General features: G+C 41.3%; 1 protein-coding gene across 1 annotated transcript in view; it reads right to left on the bottom strand.

Moving 5' to 3' along the window:
• Positions 1-12508: 12508 nt before the first annotated feature.
• Positions 12509-18542, bottom strand: part of CD28 (CD28 molecule) — a 29157-nt gene continuing 23123 nt past the window's right edge. The window contains exon 4 of the mRNA XM_004426821.3: positions 12509-15119. Within this exon, the coding sequence (XP_004426878.1) occupies positions 14991-15119 (129 nt within the window). The 3' untranslated portion in view covers positions 12509-14990. The remainder of the gene's footprint in view (positions 15120-18542) is intronic.

Genomic DNA, 18542 nt, shown 5'->3' with positions numbered 1-18542 from the left:
AACACAGTATTTGCAACAGTTCCACACGATATTTCGGAACATTTTGCAATATTAAACAATTTAATGACTCCAAAATTTTTATATGTGTAAGTCTAGACAAAATGCATGAAGACTGATTCTCTACAACCTAGATTAGGTTTCCTGGGACAAAACTCTAAGACTCTGAAATTTATTACAATTTTATACAGGAAAAAAACACTCAGTGGGGAGAGGCAGTGAGGGAAGCAGGATTGGGCATGGGGAGAAATTGAACCGTGATGCAGCGGCAATTAAAACAGAGGCCTCAGTCAATACTAATAGACACTCTAGAGCAGGGATGGTTGGCCCTTCTGAATTGTCCCAACGGTGACACCTCCAAATTGACCCACCATTGAACAGTGGCTGTTCCCAGGGAGAAGGCATAACCCTGGGTGAGGCAGCTCCCTCCAGCAGAGAGCAGTTCCTGGAGAGGGAACCATCAGAAGCAAACAGTCCAGCAGCTGCAGAAATGGGGTCTTGGTCCTGCAGGGGATCTGGATGGCACACCTGTGTTCATTACATTTACATGGGCAACTAAATGAACATTACATGGTAGAATTGCAAATTCTATTATACTTATAAAAATATTAATACCATTTATTTAAATCTTCAAAAAATTAAATAAAACAATTTTAGTTTTATTTTAATGATTTTTTTCAATTGTCAAAGGAAAATCTATGAGAATAACACTAACGTAGTTGGAAAGAAAAATGTATACAGGCTAGAATTTGGGCCCAAAATACGGAAGTCACACGTGAATCATTGTTTGTATTCAGCACTATGAGATGTGACTTCAAATATGCTGAGAATGATGACATTCTTTGGAAAAATTCAAAGATTACACACAACATTTTATGGATCTGCCAAAAGATAGAAATCTTGATGAAACTCATAGCAAATTTGACCTTACAACAGCTTTTGAACACATGATGGGAATGCCAACTAAACGCATTAAAGCAATGAGGCTTAACTTAGACAAGATAGAGAACACATTAGAAGAACTGAGTGAAACAACAGAAGATTCTCAAATAAAGAATAAAGTGTCATCTTTGTTAGAAAACGAAATTGCTCCTGTACTTGCTCTGGCTACAGTTATTTTGTATGAACTATTACTTGTTATTTATTACAAAAATAAATAGATGTAAATGTGGATGTTTTATTTTTAAAAGAAATTTAAAGTATTTTTATTTTTGAGTAAATCATTTTTCTAAATGAAAAGAAACTACATGTAAAAAATGCAACAAAAGTGGCGTTTTAATAAAATGTAAAGAAGTTAGAACAAAAAACCAAATTGTTTTCGTGGATATGAAGGAGAAGATTCACCTATAAATAATCCTGAAACTAGTTCCTCTAGAGACTATTTTCTGGCTATTGGAGATCAAAGTTCAAGCTCGGTTGAGACTAAGAGCTACAATGAGTATAGACAAGTCATCACATCAAACATTACAGTCCACGATGCACAAATTATGTTTAAAATCTTGATTATAACACCTATGATTTGTGCTGAAATAAAAGCAAGAAAAAGAAATTTTGTGGTATAAGTACATGATAAATTTTTAAAACTTTTTGCTCAAGTGTAATAATACAGAAAAGTGCACAAATTGCACATGTATAGCTCAGTGAATTTTCAGGCTGGATAGTGACCAGCACCCAACTGAAGAAACAGAACATTATATCTGTCTTAATTTTATTGCTCACCCAATCATCTCAGTTCATTAACAGAAGACCCCAGATATGTGTGATAATAACTAAATTCAGTTGTCGATATTTTGCCAACTTTTGGTCTTACTTTACACATAATTTTCTATTTTGTCATCATGAAGATATATTTGTAAGATTGGGGAATAGAACATATTTGTTAGCACTCTGTTGTCTTGATTTATAACTTTTAGATATTTAGTGGGTCTCCATTGATTGGTACTTTATCCTGACCTCCACAAAGATTAGGGCTTGGCCTGCCCATGACTTTAATTTCAAACGCCCTCTGCTCAAGTCCTCCTTAACAGGTCTTGGCATAGAGAAGCCTTGCCTGCCCATATGTTTCCCATCCACCCCCTAGTCTAAATTTGGTTGATGCTGTTATTCTATCTCATAAACCTTATTCTTTTTTCATAGCACCTACCTCAATCCGTTTTGTAAGTTTATGTGTTAATGTCTATCTCCTCACCTGCTTGAAAGCTCCATAAAGTGAGGAAACTGGTCCGTTCTCACGCTTTTATACCCAGCCTGTAGCTTATAGAAGGCACTCAATAAATATTTGTTGAAGGAAAGAATGAGAAAATGAATAAACTACAGATTGATGGCCGACTCACAAATCTATCTCCCAGGCCAGCTCTCACTCCTGAGAGCCACAGCTCCATGCCAACTGCCTCATAAGGCATCTCTACCAAGATTCCCACAGGCACGTCAAACTCAACACGTCAAAAGTGAAGTTCATCATCTTTCCTCCCCCCTAAAATCACTTTCTCCTCGTGCATCCCTATCTCAGAGCGTGCAAGTGCCAGCTGCTGTAGCACCAGTCAGCACCCAGGGAGTGACCCTCTCCCTGTAGTAACATCTAGCCAGCCACCATCCTCACCTTTCTACCCAACTGAGAACCTTCCACTAACCCTGCCCTCCATCCCACATTCTTGCTTGACTTAGTACCACAGCTACCTAACCGCCCTTCACATGCCAGTAAAATTATCTTTCCAAAATGCAAATATAATCCGGTCCCTCTCGTGCTTAAAGCCCCACAAAAAATTGGAAGGGTGGGAGTTAGTGGAAGTGAGCTAAATTCTTCATCTTTCATTGTGGAGAGTCCATAAATACTAAGATTAATAAAGCAAGAAATAGAAACATAAACATATTTAGAGTTATGCAGGTAAATAGAAACTCTAAAAAATGAAGACTAGAACTATGGGGGAGGGAACAAGGAAGAGAAAGACTTTTAGTTTTCATTTTGTAGCTTTCCATAATATAACACAATTAATTATAAATCACAATAATTTAAAATGCAGATTTAAAATATATATCTTTTATTAGTTTTCCAATGTCCTTGGGATAAACCCCAAATTCCTTGGTGTAAGAGTTTGTCTTAACGTAATGTCAGTCCACACTGCCAGTCTCATCTGCTACACTCTCCCACACTTAACTTGTTCTCCAGTCGCTCTGAATTCACATGCTGAACTCCTCAAAGGCACCATGCTTGTGTTTTTGCACAAGTTGGTCTCTCGACCTGAAACGTAATTCTCCCTCCATCATCTGGCTAAGTCTCCCCTGTCCTTTAAGATTCAGCTGGTGTCACCTACTTCGTGAATACTTTCCTGAACCTCCTCAACTCCTCCCATGGGTTAGGTGGTACCCCACCTTTGAGCTCCAATAACTCCCTACACCTAGCATTATAAAAGAAAAAAAAAAAGGAAAAGAACTGTATCTCCCATAGCCTGGAAGCTGCCCGAGGACAGGGGCTATATCTAACTCCTGTGCCAAGTTCAGTGTCTGGCATAGAATGAGTATTTAATAGATACTGATGAATGAACAATGAAATAATAGCTTACATTTGCTCATCTCTAAAGGAAGGAGTTACAAGAAAAGGGCGAGTTTCCTTAAAGAGGTCCTACCTTAAAAAGCCAACAATACAACTGAAAAAAATTAGCAAAGAATATGAGTAGACAGTTCACAGAAAAAGAGGTATAAATGTCTCTTAACCATAAGAAAAGATAGTGATTCATAAAAAATGAAATGCAAATTAACTCGATGATGAGATACCATTTTAAACTATCAAACTGTCAAAGATCAAAAGTCTTGATAACACTGTGTTATCAAGAATAAATAGGGTAATAGGCTCTGTCGTAAGTGCTGATAGGGAGTATATATCAGTGTGAACTCTGTGCAAAGCAAACTGACGATATTTCTAAAAATTAAAAATACAAATACTCCACCTCAAAGCAACTCTACTTCACACGAGTTTGAAAAGGTATATATACAATAATATTTATTCAGCCCAGAGCCATATGTGGAATGCCAGTCTGCCATAGCCTTTCACCTCTGAACTTGAATTGTATATCACTTAATTGGAGCTTAGTATGTACTGTTTATCACCCATTATTTCCTTAACCAGGTAGTAAATTTCTGAGGTCATGACTATGTCTTAAACCTCTTTCTGTCCTTCTCAGTATCTAGCACTGTACTGAACACATGTGTGTTCAGTTTGCATTCTTTTCACAAGACACAAGGCTTCCCTCAGGAAATCCCAAAGCCACTCTAGAAGTAAAGTGTCATCCCAGGAGCCCCAAGAAAGATCTATGTTGCCTGAGGAGCCACCGCCAGAAGCTAAGAGACTAAACCGTGAGAATCCAAGCCCAGTAAACCTACTTTAACCTTCAGATAAGAATAGAAGAAAAATGGGGGAAAGTTCTGCCACTTTTTATAAGCCACTGACATAAATTAACAATGTAATTTTTTAATTTATATTTTTAAATAAAGTATATTTTGAATTTTTAAACAATACCTTTTTAAAACATTTATTGTTTTACACCTACTAAGACCTATCTCTCCTACTGTCCCCTGGAGTTCAGGGTAGCATTAAGGAGCACAGGGATAGAAAGAGAACACTCCTCTAGAAGAATCTTGACAGACTTTACTGGTGTGTGCTGTCCTATATTGCAAGGAAGTAAGCCAATGTTCTCATTGTTCACATACATATTTTCATTCAAAATATGACTATAAATTCCCCAGGCTCCTTCCAGGAGGTACTCCTTCTCATCAATTCATATAATAGAAGGAGGAGAAGGAGAAGCCCTCAGGGATCTGTTGTGGGGGCCTTGTCTCTTCTGCTATTCTGTGATCTATAACACCCCCAATAGGCAATGTGTTCAAAGAAGCAAGTTGCCCAAATTTCATGCATCAGCAGATACGGATACTGTCCTTAGAATGGTAATAACATTTAGCTATTTAGAGTTATCAGAGACTAATAATTGAGCGTGTCAATAGGACAAGATATTATGGAGTCAAGTTCTTTGTATCCCCAAGTAATGTAATCTATGAGGATTTATATACATCAATAGACATGCAGAGGGAGTTACTAGTTAGAATGCTTTAAGCTTCATGCAATAGAATATCGAACTCAAAATGGCTTAAATAGTAAAGCTATTTATTGTCTCCCACGACAAGAAGTTCAGTCGGTTCAATCTGTAGCTCAACAATGTCATCAAGACCCAGGTTCCTTCCCTCTTTCTGTTCTGCCTACCGCAGCATGTTCTTCTCAGGCTAACTCCTCTCATGGTCCTAAGATGGCTATTCCAGATGCCGCTTGCAGACACAACACTCAGAAAAGCGTTGCAGAAAAGAGACTGTTTATTCCCACAGATCTCTTTTTAAGAGCAAGAAGAAACTTTCCCAGAGGCCCCTCAGAACACACTGCCATGGCTACTGGTCAGAATTTTGTCACGTGTTCATGCTTAAAACAATCATTAACGAGAAGACTAGTACCACTATTCTGGCTTCAAGTGGATCTTTATCCACTCCCTGGGACTCCCCAGAAGCACTTGGAGTGTAGATACTTGAACACAATTAGAGTTCTGTTTGATGCTGAGGAAAGGTAAATAGTTTGTGCTTCTGGATGTCTGAACAATGTCTTAAAATGTGTATTAAGAGAATACATTTCAACAATTGAAAAAATGGTGAATCTTTATCAGTAGTCTTCAATTTTCCCAATTCTTTTCAAAGTACCTAGTTCATCTAACCTGTCAAAGACCAGCACAGCTTGCAGATATTTATCAAATGAAAGATATTCATTCATCCATCCATTTATTCATTCGGTTAAGATGTTCTGAGCACCTATCATATTCAAAATATAGTTCACTTTGGAAGACTCAATAACATAAAGTTTATGTCATCAAGAAGTTTGTTATTTGGAAAATGTCAGACTTTAAAAACGATGTAATAGTTTTTCATGCTATAATGTGAAGGTGCCTTTCAAATTAAATCCACACAAAAAATCCATGTTCCACAAAATTTTCAAGATTTCTAGCCTAAACTTACAATAAAATTCATTATTTTCTTAAGAGAAAGTGATGGAAACAATTTTGATAAATTATTGAATTTAAGAGTTATAGAATATTGTAGATTTATTCAAATAATCCTGATTGACAAATATCAAATATAAAATACTTATATGTAAAACTTAGGAATGTGGTGATGGGAGAAAACCCAAAACAATGGCATTTATTTTGGGAAGATTATCTTAGAAAAGCCATAATAAGGAGCATGAAAACTATTTTTAGTCTAGTCCCCTCATGTCACTGAGAGCTACGAAATGAGAGTAGACTCTGCCATTAACTGAAAGTTCCAGGGACATCCCAAGAACTAACCCCAAAGCTGGTGTTCTCCAGGTCGCAGAAACTTACTTGTTGTTCCTCTGAGATCTGAACCAGGAAGTTTCTTCTCACATTACTCCTAAAAGACAACCCCACCAGATGTTTGTGAGGAAAATGCAACCAACTGAATTAAAGTGTGCAGAAATGAAGGGAAGAAAAGACTAAAGAAAGGACCCAGGAGAGAAATTTTTATGGTATTAAGAACCATTCCATTTTCTTGGTTTTATTTTATTTTAGCTGTTGTCCACCCTAGATAATTCCTCTTTTAAGAATGGGGATCTAATTTATTGTATAAAGAGCTCAGTAGCCAAGTGGCAGAAAGGCAAGCACTCTGTCGGGGACTCAGTAGCCCATAGAGTGCGCATTAGAGAGAGGTGCCCTCTCCAGGTGAACACAGCTCTTGCAGGTGAAGAGTTTATGGCATTTTTTTTTCCCCCAAAGCCCCAGTAGATAGTTGTATGTCATAGCTGCACGTTCTTCTAGTTGCTGTATGTGGGATGCGGCCTCAGCATGGCCGGAGAAGTGGTGCGTCGGTGCATGCCCGGGATCCAAACCCGGGCCGCCAGTAGCGGAGCGCGTGCACTTAACTGCTAAGCCACGGGGCTGGCCCCAAGGTGAGGAGTTTAATAAGGGGACCCTGATTGGATCTCCCCTCTATCCCCTTGGCTAGGGGCCATTGTGCAGGGCACACAGCACATTAACGTACACAGTGGCCCTGCACGCTGGAGCAGAAAAGTCCTGGAATTCCCGAGGCGGTTCACTGAGACTCAGAACTTGGATGCCATGTACCAAGTCAGAAAAAGTCCACTTTGCCGGAATCTTCTTTCATTACTGACATCCTAGACTGTTGCCACAAGAATCTTCATCATCTGACCTTTCAGAGGCAACTTCCTGATCCTGGCTGGACAGATCGGGCTAAATGCTACATTTGGTCCTATTTTTAAATTGCCCAGATGGTGTGAACGGGTGTGTGGCTTGGGGTGCCCACATACGCTGGGCTGCTTCCAGGGACTATGTGTACCTTGGGTATAAACAGCAGCTGTAGACCGGACTGGGAGTGGAGGCAAGGGATGGTAAGGGTCAGGTCAGTGCCTCTCTTATCTGAGCAAAACTCATTTCACCAGTTACCTATGAAATGCTGAGCCTCAGTTTGGATTCCAGGGGGTCACTCTTGGTCACCTTAAAATGGCAGCCAAGCACAGATTGAAAGAGCGTGATGGATAGAAAGCAGGAGGCCAGTTCTGAGACAGCTGCTTCTGATTTCTGCTGCACCCACCCCAAGTTGGATCTGAGTACGCAGAGTGTGGAAGAATTAGCAGGGAAAGTGGGCCATGCATTACATAAGACACAGGCCATTTTTTGCCCCTTGTCTGAAATTATTTTTTTGCCTTGGAAATTAAAAGGATTTGATGCCTACAAAAGAGCAGAAAGAGCAAACAGGACTTGAGGAAAGAGTAACCACAATTCCCAAGATTTTTAGGCTTTCAGCAATAAGGTACGGGGGGGCTATATCATCCTGAAATAGCTTCTCCTCCTCGTTACTTACAATTTCCCATTTCTTCTACCTAAAATGACTTTCTCTCGGATGAAGTTCCTTCTTCTTTCTTCTTCATTGATCCCTGTCCTTCTTTCAAAACAGATACCTAACGTTCACCACTCCCAAGAAGGCTTTACACACATCCAAACCGATTCCTTCCAGCCCTAAAAATGCAGATGGCGGCTGGAGCTCAAAAGACAAGCTTGTAGCTAAAACTATGGCTTGGGTGTAAGTCAGGAGCCAGCAAACTGCAGCCTCCAGGCCAGCCCAGCTCACTGCCTGCCCTTGAACAGCCCATGAGCTAAGAAGGGATTTTACAGGTGTAAATTGATGGGAAAAAATCAAAAGAATACTAATATCGTGTGACATGTGAAAGTTATATGACATTCAAATATCAATGTCCACAAATAAAGGTTTATTGGAAGGTGGAGATGCTCATCTGTTTACATATTGTCTATGGCCGCTTTTGCACAACAATGCTAGAGTTGAGTAGCTGCAAGAGACCGTATGGTAGCAAAGTCTAAAATATTTACTATCTGGCCCTTTCCAGAAAAAAACTTCTCAATCTCTGATCTAAGACACTAAACGTGTTAGAGACATTAAGTAAGAACATCTCAAAGAAATAAGTTGCAGGCAAACCAAGAAGACAAAGGCTATCAAATAGCCACATTGAGGTCTGAGCCCATAATTAAACTAACTGGTTACCCTGAGGAGCAGGGCATAAAAAAAAAAAAAAAAAAAGAAAGGAAACACAAAGTCTACACTCTACACTTGGTAAGTGTGGAGATAGTAACGTCCATGTTGCTCACTACCACATGCCCAGTCCCTAGCCCACTTCGTAGAGCTGGGCAGGAGCTTTTGAACGAATGAAGAAGAAGGGAGGAGGAAGAAACATGAAACAAGCAGAAGGAGAGTTGCACGAGGTTGGGAGTGAAAAAGGGTTCCCAACAGCAACCTCAAGTTTGTCTACCCTTGTGTAATATGTCACAGGTTCCGAAAAGTTAGCAAAATTCACATCTTGGAAGCTAACATATTAAATGCTAAGTGTGTTCCCAGGTGACTAAAGAAATGGCTGAATAACTATGGTGACTGCCATGATGTCCATTCAAGCCCACTTTTCCACCCCTTCCTCAGTCACCAGACGCTCACATATTTAGTCCAGAGACTAAATTCAGACTTGGAGATTAACAAGGGGAAGGAAATCGAATATAAAGCTCATGAAATAAACAGCACCATTTGTCACTGTTGATCTTTGATTAACTGGCTCTTCTTTCCGAAATGGGGCCTCTTTTTCTTTCTCTCTCTCTTTGCTTGCAGGTGACACCCACACATATCCTTCAGTGTTGGCAGAGATGCTCACTCAGATAACAACTGGAGTTCATGCTGCACATTTTCATCTTCGTGTGTCATCATCACCAAGTAAAACCACAACTATAGGAAAACAAAGCTGTTTGCTGCTCTTCTGTCTCAACTGACATTTTCACTCAGCTCTCATATTTGTTCTTTGGATCCAGAGGAGTGTTTAACTCTGTCATTGGGATAGCTCTGCCAGATGAAGTGTAAGCAGCATCCGATCCACCCCTACTCTAGATAAATTCACCCCTCAAATTCCCAGCACCCCGAAACCTTTCACAGAATTTATACAGGTGGATAGGATAGGGAAAGAGGCCTGGGAAGCACACGCTCTGGCCTTTAGAGTGGCCGGAATAAGGAGGTCAGCTTGGAAAAGATGAAATATTCTTGGGTCACCCATATTTCATCCCTAGTGTTTTTCAAGTGTGGAGCCCAGTGTCCACGCCCTGAAAATAACAAAAGGCACCCTGAGAAAGAGTGCCACATTCTGCTCTGGACAGTGGACTGGGTTTCTAAGTGCTGAGAGCCTATGAATTTTCGAAGGGAAAGCACACATTCCTTTGGGACACCAAATCAGAGACAGTTGAGTGGTCCACCCACTCAGATTCTTCTTCTGAGCACCACTGTTGAAAAGTCGAGAGTTAGGCAGTTCCTCAGTTTGAGAGACACAAATAAGTTCCAAACAAGGTTCTGGTGTGGCTCCCAGACCATCCTATGAGCTGCTGTTTAGGGTGGCGGTCAGGCTCCCACTATGATGAATCCAGAAGTTTCTTTGATTTTTCTCACTCATCTATTATCTCTGTTCCAGACAAGATGAGAGAGGAGAAAGGGTACTGCTTTAAAAAGAATCAATCTGTTTTATTGGCCTGGGGAAAAAAAGTGAATTCAGGGCTGCGGGCAATTCCACTGTTCACATAGTTACGTAGCTAGAACGCGAGGGGAGGTCTGTTAGGTGAAGTCATGAAGTTTACATTTATTTCATTTTGGACTTGAGTTTCAAGGCACTAGAACCTTTTTATGGAACTAGGTTACACTCTTTTTATTAGCCCCATAAAGGAGTGCTTATTGAGCAGATCCATGTAATGGCTAATTTTCACCAATCTTGTCCCTTTCCAATTAATTTGGTTTGTCCAGTCAAACTCATGAGTGACTAACTAAGTTCAGTCTTTCTTGGAGTAGGAGGAGACATGTGGGCTCATCTTTTTCAAGTTTTAGTTATCTTTATTAAGTTTAATAAGCTCCATTTCAACAAAGGGAAGAGTCAGTTTGGAGATGAGTTCATTGCACACCTATTTGCCCTCAGGCACAATTTGCAACAAAGTAAATACGAGCTGCAGCGTGAATTATCAGACCAGCTCTTGTGCCTCTTGTTCAAGGGCCTTCCCCTGCCTATAAGATGATAACTGTGTGTGTGTGTGTGTGTGTGTGTGTGTGTGTGTGTGTGTGTGTGTGATGATTATTATGTCTGATTCGAATTTTCAACTTGCTCCAAGTGCCACAATTTTGTTTATTGTTGTTCTTTTATTTTACACTCTTGCAAGCCATTAGAGTGTTCAGTTATGATCTGAGCATGACAGGTGAAGAAGCAGAAATTGTCTGTCCCCAGCATTCCCATCTTTGAGCTCTTTTTGAATCATAGCCAGGCAAGACATGTATAGAATTGGTTGGGGCAAAAACAAAAGAAGAGCAGCAGTTCGGCAGTAGCACGGGATTTTAACTGCAAAGACGTTTTCATCAGTCTCAGGCTGCAGGCATGTTTAACACTTACTCAATACTCCCTTAAGAGGGAATTTGGGGACTTCAGTGGGAAATCAACTTCCTCTTGACTATGGCTTATTTAGCATGACTTTGTAAGATGATTCTAACAGTATTGGTCTTCCTCACCGCACAAAAATTTCTAAAATGTAGATGAACTTACATCCATCAGGTTTTCTTTCCCCAAGTTTGGCTGTGTATATGTTTTACCACCTGTTTTACACATGAAATGAATTTTTGAACTTATTAAGAGGAAAGTGGAAAACAGACTGGCTCTCTCCTTCTCAGAGGGTGATTAGTACATTTAGACTGACCATTAATTCATAAGGGCACGTGCAATTCATTCATTCAGTCAATAAATACGCATTGCCTGCCAGGCACTATTCGAGGCACAGAACAGTGGGATATATCTGGGGATGTTGCTACAAACAAAGCAGACAAAGTTCTGTCCCTCATGGAGCTTACATTCTAGTTTGGGGAAATAAACAATAAACAACTAAATAAGTAAAAAATCTAGTGTAAGAGCTGATGAAACACTATGGGAAAAAAAAGAAGCAAGGAAAGAAGACAGGGTTTGAGGGGATTTAACTCAGGTACAAGGTGACACTTGAGCAGGGACCTGAAGGAAAGGAGGCAGCCAGGAAGGTAGATCTTTGGGGAAGAACATTCCAGACAGAGGAAAGTTTGTGTAAAGGCCCTGAGGTGGGAACACGCCTCTGATGGCTGAGGAGGAATATGAATATGTCAGAAAGTATGCATATACCCATAAGAGAGATTTCCTGAGCTTCAAACACCCTTGCAAATATCAAGGACACACTCAGCCTAGGACTTGAAAGAGTCCTTGCCACTGGCCTTGACCTGGGTTAATAACAGGTCTATGGCAGCAATGACCCTGGTTCTAGGTCCACCATTGCCACCACCTCCAACCTCCAGCAGATAGTTGAATTTCATACTTTGGGATCAGTCCCCAGGCCTGCTCTGGTTCCTATCTAGCAGTGCAAAAGGCTGGGATGAGGGATCTGACATCCATTTAACTATCAACATCCCCATTAAATTAGCCATGAGAACCAGTGGCTCAGGTAGTTAACCCAAGGGACTGATGGAGTCACGGCTGAGGATTGATATCTCTCATAGAGCATCCACATCACACAGAATGCATAGGTAAGACCAGCCTGACATCTCAGAGATGTAAACCATTGGTCTGATGAGAAATTGTGACTAAAGCCAAGCAAACCAGAAGTGTACCTTGCTTGAAGTGAAATTAGTATCTGAAAGTCTAGACTTTTTTAAAAAAGGCTGAACTGGAGATTTAGAAAAACAATTTATCCTACATCTTTTTTAAATAGCAAGTTTTCTCCAGATTCATTGCCAAAAGTGAAACATACCTGCTCTGAAAGACAATATTCAACCACAAATTTAAAAACAGGCACATGGTAGTTAAGTAACTTTATCTGAATACACAGAATATAATGTACACTTGGTCTATTTAAATTGGCATGCTCAGCCCAACATAAGTGAGCTCACAATCAAAAATTATAGAAATACTGTTAATTATAAGACTCTTACAATAATAGCAGCAAATGACATTGTTTTCTTCATAATTACCATATTTGAAACTGTAAAAGCATTGCTCCAACCACTGTTTTTAAACCATTTCTTGGTTCATACTAATAGTGAAAACGGACTTCCCTATTAACATTTCTACTTTGGTTCTGTTTAGAGTGAGTAAGAAAAATCTAAAGTGTGATTCATCGTTAGTAAACCTATTTTTCCCATCAGAAAACAAAACCATTTATTACCAAAGATCAAATCTTTCCATTTTTATTTTTTTTATTTATTTATTTTTTGCCATTGCCCTTTCTAAAAATTCTCCAGCTCTGTAATTTTCAAATCCAACTTGATAACTTGGATTAAAGAACTCTTTAGCATATGCGCCAGTATAAATTCAACAGTTCTTCATCACCCAAGTACTGCTGAGTTTGACCTTGTTTGGATTAATTCAATTCATGGAATGGAAGCCCATTTAAAAATCAACCAAAGTACAATATTTTCTGTCTGGAATCAGAAGATTCCTACCCCTCCCCATATTACAAAAAAATTAAAGAAGACTTCTTTATATACATAAAAGTGGGAGGCGGAATGCTGTACATTTCATTACAAGCCAGAATATCCCAAAACGGGAAAATGGTGGAAGCTAAGAAAGAGGCTCTCAAATTTTATAGCACCTCATCCTTGGGTAGTGGGTTTAAATTTGTGTTACAATATTCTCTCCCTTCTCAGGTCATTGCCCAGTTTAATTTTTATACATAGTTTATGTATATGGCAATAATTATATTAGCTAACATTATATGTGAGGCAGGTACTAAGTGCCAGGCACAAGCAGAACAAAAGACAAATTTGGGCCACACCCTCATGGAGTTTATAGCACAGGGACAGATATTTGTGATCATTATCTCCATTTTATAGTTGAAGAACCAGAGTCTTAGAAAGGCAGTGACTCGCCTGAGGCCAGCTAGTCATGGCACTTGACCCAGATCTATCTGCCTCTAGAACCTAGACTCCTCTACCATCGGAATGAATTGAAGCACTGAACAAATTGCAAAGGCAGCAGTAAAGCCGTTCTTCAAGGTCGCCAGGCATACTCCAATTGACCCAAGCTGGGGGCAGAAAAATATCCATGGTCATTCCAGGGTCAGGACTGGCAGTGTTTCTTGAGAACTGTGATGTTGTCTCCAAAGACACCCTCCAAAATACTTCTCCATGTCGATGGACTTCCAGGGTAAAGAGGCAGCTGAACCCACAGAGTTCTGGAGCTCTCAGCCCTAAAGCACATCAAGTCCCTGTAAAGGAGCCCTCACCCTGGCTCCTTCTGCCTGCCAGCTTCTGGAAAACTTCCACCAGATGCCAACCACCCCCTCAGCATATGGCAAGAATCACGTCATTCACTTCTAGTCTCCCTCCCTCAGAATAGGTTTCTTGGGCCTCATCCTCCATACTCTAATGGATGCTAACACCCCTGTTTCACAGTATCGTCACTTCTCCTATGCATATGCTTTCAGCATCCCCCTTCAGATCTCCATGCAGACAATAAAGAGACCAACTGTGCAAACCTGAAATATACAGAACAGAAAAGCCCCCTGTGTGATTTGACTGGAATGAGCTGCTAAACTAATAACCCTAGTTATTAGTATTCAAACAATTTCGACATCAAGCGGCCTTATTTCCTGACACATTCTCTCTTGGTGTAGGAGGACTACTTTACTCTTTCGAAATCACATCGTGAAGACCACAGTGAATTCCCACCCCAGGGAGTAAGGAAAGCACGTTGGTTTGCCTCGCGTTGCTTCGAAGGGATTCCATTCATCAAAATGACTAAATATGACCAGAAATCATCAAAAACAATGTCTACATCTTTCTAAACTAAAAGTAAAACAGTATTAAATAAGAACTAAGTGGCTCATTTCATGAGTGAGAGACAGTGTTTTAACGGCTTTGAAATGTTTCCGTCTCCCCCGCCCCAACCTCTCCCCACCCTAAACCCCATTGAACCAAAGAGAATGATTTTCTGACCTTTCTTCTCCATCTAAAAAGTCCTTGGATACCACACTTCACAACCACAATGTGCAGGTGAGTGAGAAAGAGTGACATTGGAGGCAGGTTTCAAGGCCAACAATCCCCTCACTCTGTGTTCCACCCTGAGCTCTCCATCAAGTCAATAAATACACGGTGGGTTTGAATTTGGGTCATGGCGCTACACGATTCGGCCTGCCACAGTAAGATTCTCTCGCTGCACTTCAGAGTCTCAAAATGACGTCGTTTGGTCTAGTCGTTCAAGAACCCTTGGCACTGGCGGCCTCACAGGAGCCCGAGGTGGCCGGCTGAAGACGGGGCAGTCCTTTCCTATCCAGAGCGGTGGCGTGCAGCGGTGCCGCGGGGCCGGCCGGCGCGCATCTGGATAGGCGTCCGTGTCAGGAGCGGTAGGCGGCGAAGTCGCGCGCCGGCGCGTAGGGCTGGTAGTGCTTTCGCGTGGGCCCGGGCCTCCGGGGGGTCATGTTCATGTAGTCGCTCTGAAGGGTCCTGCTCCTCTTACTCCTCATCTGCGGAAAAGAGAAGTGTCTCTGTGAAGCGGCCAGGGACGCAGAGGGAGATGTCGTGGGAGGAGTTCTAAGATTGGGGGGCCCCCATTCAAACGTGGCCTGTCAATAAAGCTGAACACGCCCGAGTTCACTGAGCACCTTGGACTTGGATAATGACTAATCAAACCTAACTGCTTTGGACTCTACTAAATTAGCTCGAAAAATCTGAACCAAATAAAGTATCTTAGAGAAATAAATGCACCCATGTTACTCTCCATGCAGTCATTTGACCTGAATTCCAAAAGCATATCTAATTAACATATCCACTGTGATATGTAAATACTCTTGAAGGCCCTTCCTCTTTGAAAAGGTTAAGCATCCCCATTGCAGTCTTCTTCCATTTGTCATTTGCTTAGCAGGCCATGTTTCCGTAATTAACCAGAGGACCTTCAGCCCTCTAGAGTCTGGAATAATCATAAATTCATAGCAGTGGAGTCCAAGTTAACCGGGAGTTGTAGTTCTAGACAACTAGTTGCATTCCTATTCCCTTATACATATGTTCATTTCCGTAAAGACAACAGTGTCACTCATCACTGTTCCTCAGACTCAGCTTCCTCTGGGTGAATTTCTACCAGGGAAGAGGGATGTAGGGACAACACTAACCCAGAGCAAGAGCTGTACTTACCAGGAATCTTAGCAAAGTTGGGCTGGGGGTTAGGAGCATCTTTTCTGGACCAATGTGATGGTAAAATTTACACGTTTGATAAAAGACCCATAAAAATTCTAAAAATAGAAAGCCATCCAGATTTCTGGATTGAGAATCCTCTATTATGAAAAAAAGTCTATTTCCTGGCACGTAAGCCTGATGCATAAGTAGATACGTTGGACATGAGTGGCACGAACACTTGAATAAATAAGTAAGCGAAGGACTTCAGCCCTGGCTTGATTCCCACGCACTGCTCCCGGAGCTCCTCACACCTTCCTTGCGGAAGGGGCATGAGTCAGCGTTAAAGAAAGCCTGGAAAAACACTGACCTCCACATTACCAAATACAACTAGCATGTTTTCAGTCCTCATCCTTTGAACTCTCAGCACCACTCTATATTTCTATATAATTGGTTACTCTCTCCTTTTCGAAACACTCTCCCGCTTTGCCTTCTGTGAGATGGTACCATCCGGGTTTTCATCCTACCTCTCTGGCCACTCCTTTCCTGCCTCCTTCGCAAGCTCATCCTTCCCTAATTAGCCACTCAGTGCTAGAGTTCCTCACAGCTTTGTCCTAGACCTTCTCCTCAACTCACGCCATCCTCTCTCCCTAGGCAACCTCATCCACATTCACAGCTTCAATTATGACCTATTCACCCAAATTAATATCTCTGGACTAGACCTCAAAGGCACTTTAAACTCAACATGTCCCAAATGAAACTCAAGATCTTCCCCTAAAGTCTAGTCCTCTTCCAGAGTTTCTCATCTCAGTGAGTGACACTACCATATGTAGAGTTGCCCAAGCCAGACCTCCTAAGCCTCATCCTTGACACCTTCAACTCCCTTATCCGCTGTCCCAGGGAACAACGTCTGAAGACATTTTGGGTTGTCACAACTGGGAGAAATGCTACTGGCATCTAGTGGATAGAGGCCAGAGATGCTGCTAAACATCCTATGATGCAGAGGGCAGCCCCTGACAACAAAGAATTATTCAGCCCAAAATGTCAATAGTGCCAAGAATGAAAAATCCTTATTTAAAGAGTCTGATCATGAAAAAGAATGGAATGAAAAGGAAGCAATGGATACAAAATATATCACCAAATTGCAATGAATATTGTTAGACTGCTTGACTCCTCTTTCTTGCTCATGCCCAAAGATGGCTGACAATTCAAGCCTGGGTGACTAGAAGGATGGCATTCCATCTGTAGATATAAGGCAAGACAGTAGGAGAAGTAGATTTGAAGAGGTTATAAATTCAGCTTTGATCATTTGGGATTTGAGATGATGGATGAGTTATCTAGCTGTAACTAAGAAGAGGAGAGCATTAAACAAACATAATTGGGGGATTCATTCAGAAAGAGGTAGCCATGGAAACCAAGTGGATGATGGAAGTTGCTCTTCAAACATCTTGGTTCTACAGCCTTTCTATAAGTGAAAAACTAGAATTCTCTTGGGGTTATGGCAGGTCAGGAATAAGAGCGAGGAAATGTCTAGCCCAAATAAATGTGGAAGGAGCTGATGGTACCCTGGGAGGCATTTTAGCATTTACTCCAACTCTGAGAACTCCCCTTGTCAGACTCCCAAGTGACAGTCTTTGCCTCTGGACATCCAAATAAAACTATAGCTGGTAGAGAGGCCCCAATAATGAAGATGTCTTGACTCTGAGGTTCTCTGGGTTGTACAAAGACTATGAAAGATCTGCTACAATCAGCTCTCATAATTACCCTCACGCAGTTACCAGATAGTGGATGTGGACATTATCACCCTAACTCTAAACACAGTGTGGGAGGGAAATGACACACGCATGGCTGGGAAAACTCGACAGTGTCCACGTGCATCTAGCATATGCATATTTGTGTGCAGAGTACTCACCTTCTGTGTCTGTGTGACTGGGTCGTCTATTCTGCCCCTTCACCATTCAACGTCTGCTAAAGACGTGTGATTTCAGGACCATTCCTTCCTTGCTCTTCCCTCCACCCCTGCCCTTACCCACTTGTTTCCTGGAAGAAGCAGCAAGACACAAGGTGTACACAGGTGATTCACTTACAGACATGGTCTTCAAGACTCCACTGGATTAAAGGCAGATACTACTGTACACACACAATCCACATTCCCCACGTTATGATTTATAGTGGAGAAGATCGTGTTTTTAAAAAGGCTCCTTTAGACTGAGAAAGAGAACAGGTTTACCAGCTCAGGAGAATGAATGGAGGATTGAGTGAGAGTCACAGGTGCTGCTCCGTGGCAGCCTGGCAGAGGGCAGCTCTTTATTTATTCAAATATCAGCAACAGGTCAAGAACTGACATAGAATCTGCAGCTGCTCGCAGAAACCCACTCAGCCTAGAACTGCCTACGGTAGCACATCATGAGCCCTAAGGAAGTTCCGGGAAACAGCAGCTTACACCAAGGCACAGTGCAGAACAGCCAAAAATAGGATCCCAGAGAAGAACCCAGGAACTGGCTGAAAATCTAGGGGTCCCTAATGGCCTGGCTGCCCACCTCAGCAAGGTGCTGGTTGCTTAAACAGTGACAGCAGCAGGAAAAGATGAGCCCAGGGTAAAATGCTGTGTTATTGTATGAAACATACATATATATTTGTTTCACACGTTTTTGGTCAGAGAGTATAAAGATCTAGGTTTGAGATGCAAATAAAAGTTAGTCCTTATTGGGTAACCTAATTGACTACAAGATGCCACAGAAGGTAAGATATGCCAAACGCTGGGACTTCCCAAGTTACAG

This window comes from Ceratotherium simum, chromosome 9 (genome assembly GCF_057802395.1).
Source record: "Ceratotherium simum simum isolate JZ-2026a chromosome 9, ASM5780239v1, whole genome shotgun sequence".
Taxonomy (NCBI): Eukaryota; Metazoa; Chordata; class Mammalia; order Perissodactyla; family Rhinocerotidae; genus Ceratotherium; species Ceratotherium simum.
The sequence above is the reverse complement of the archived record's forward strand: the minus strand, read 5'-3'. Positions and strand labels throughout refer to the sequence as shown.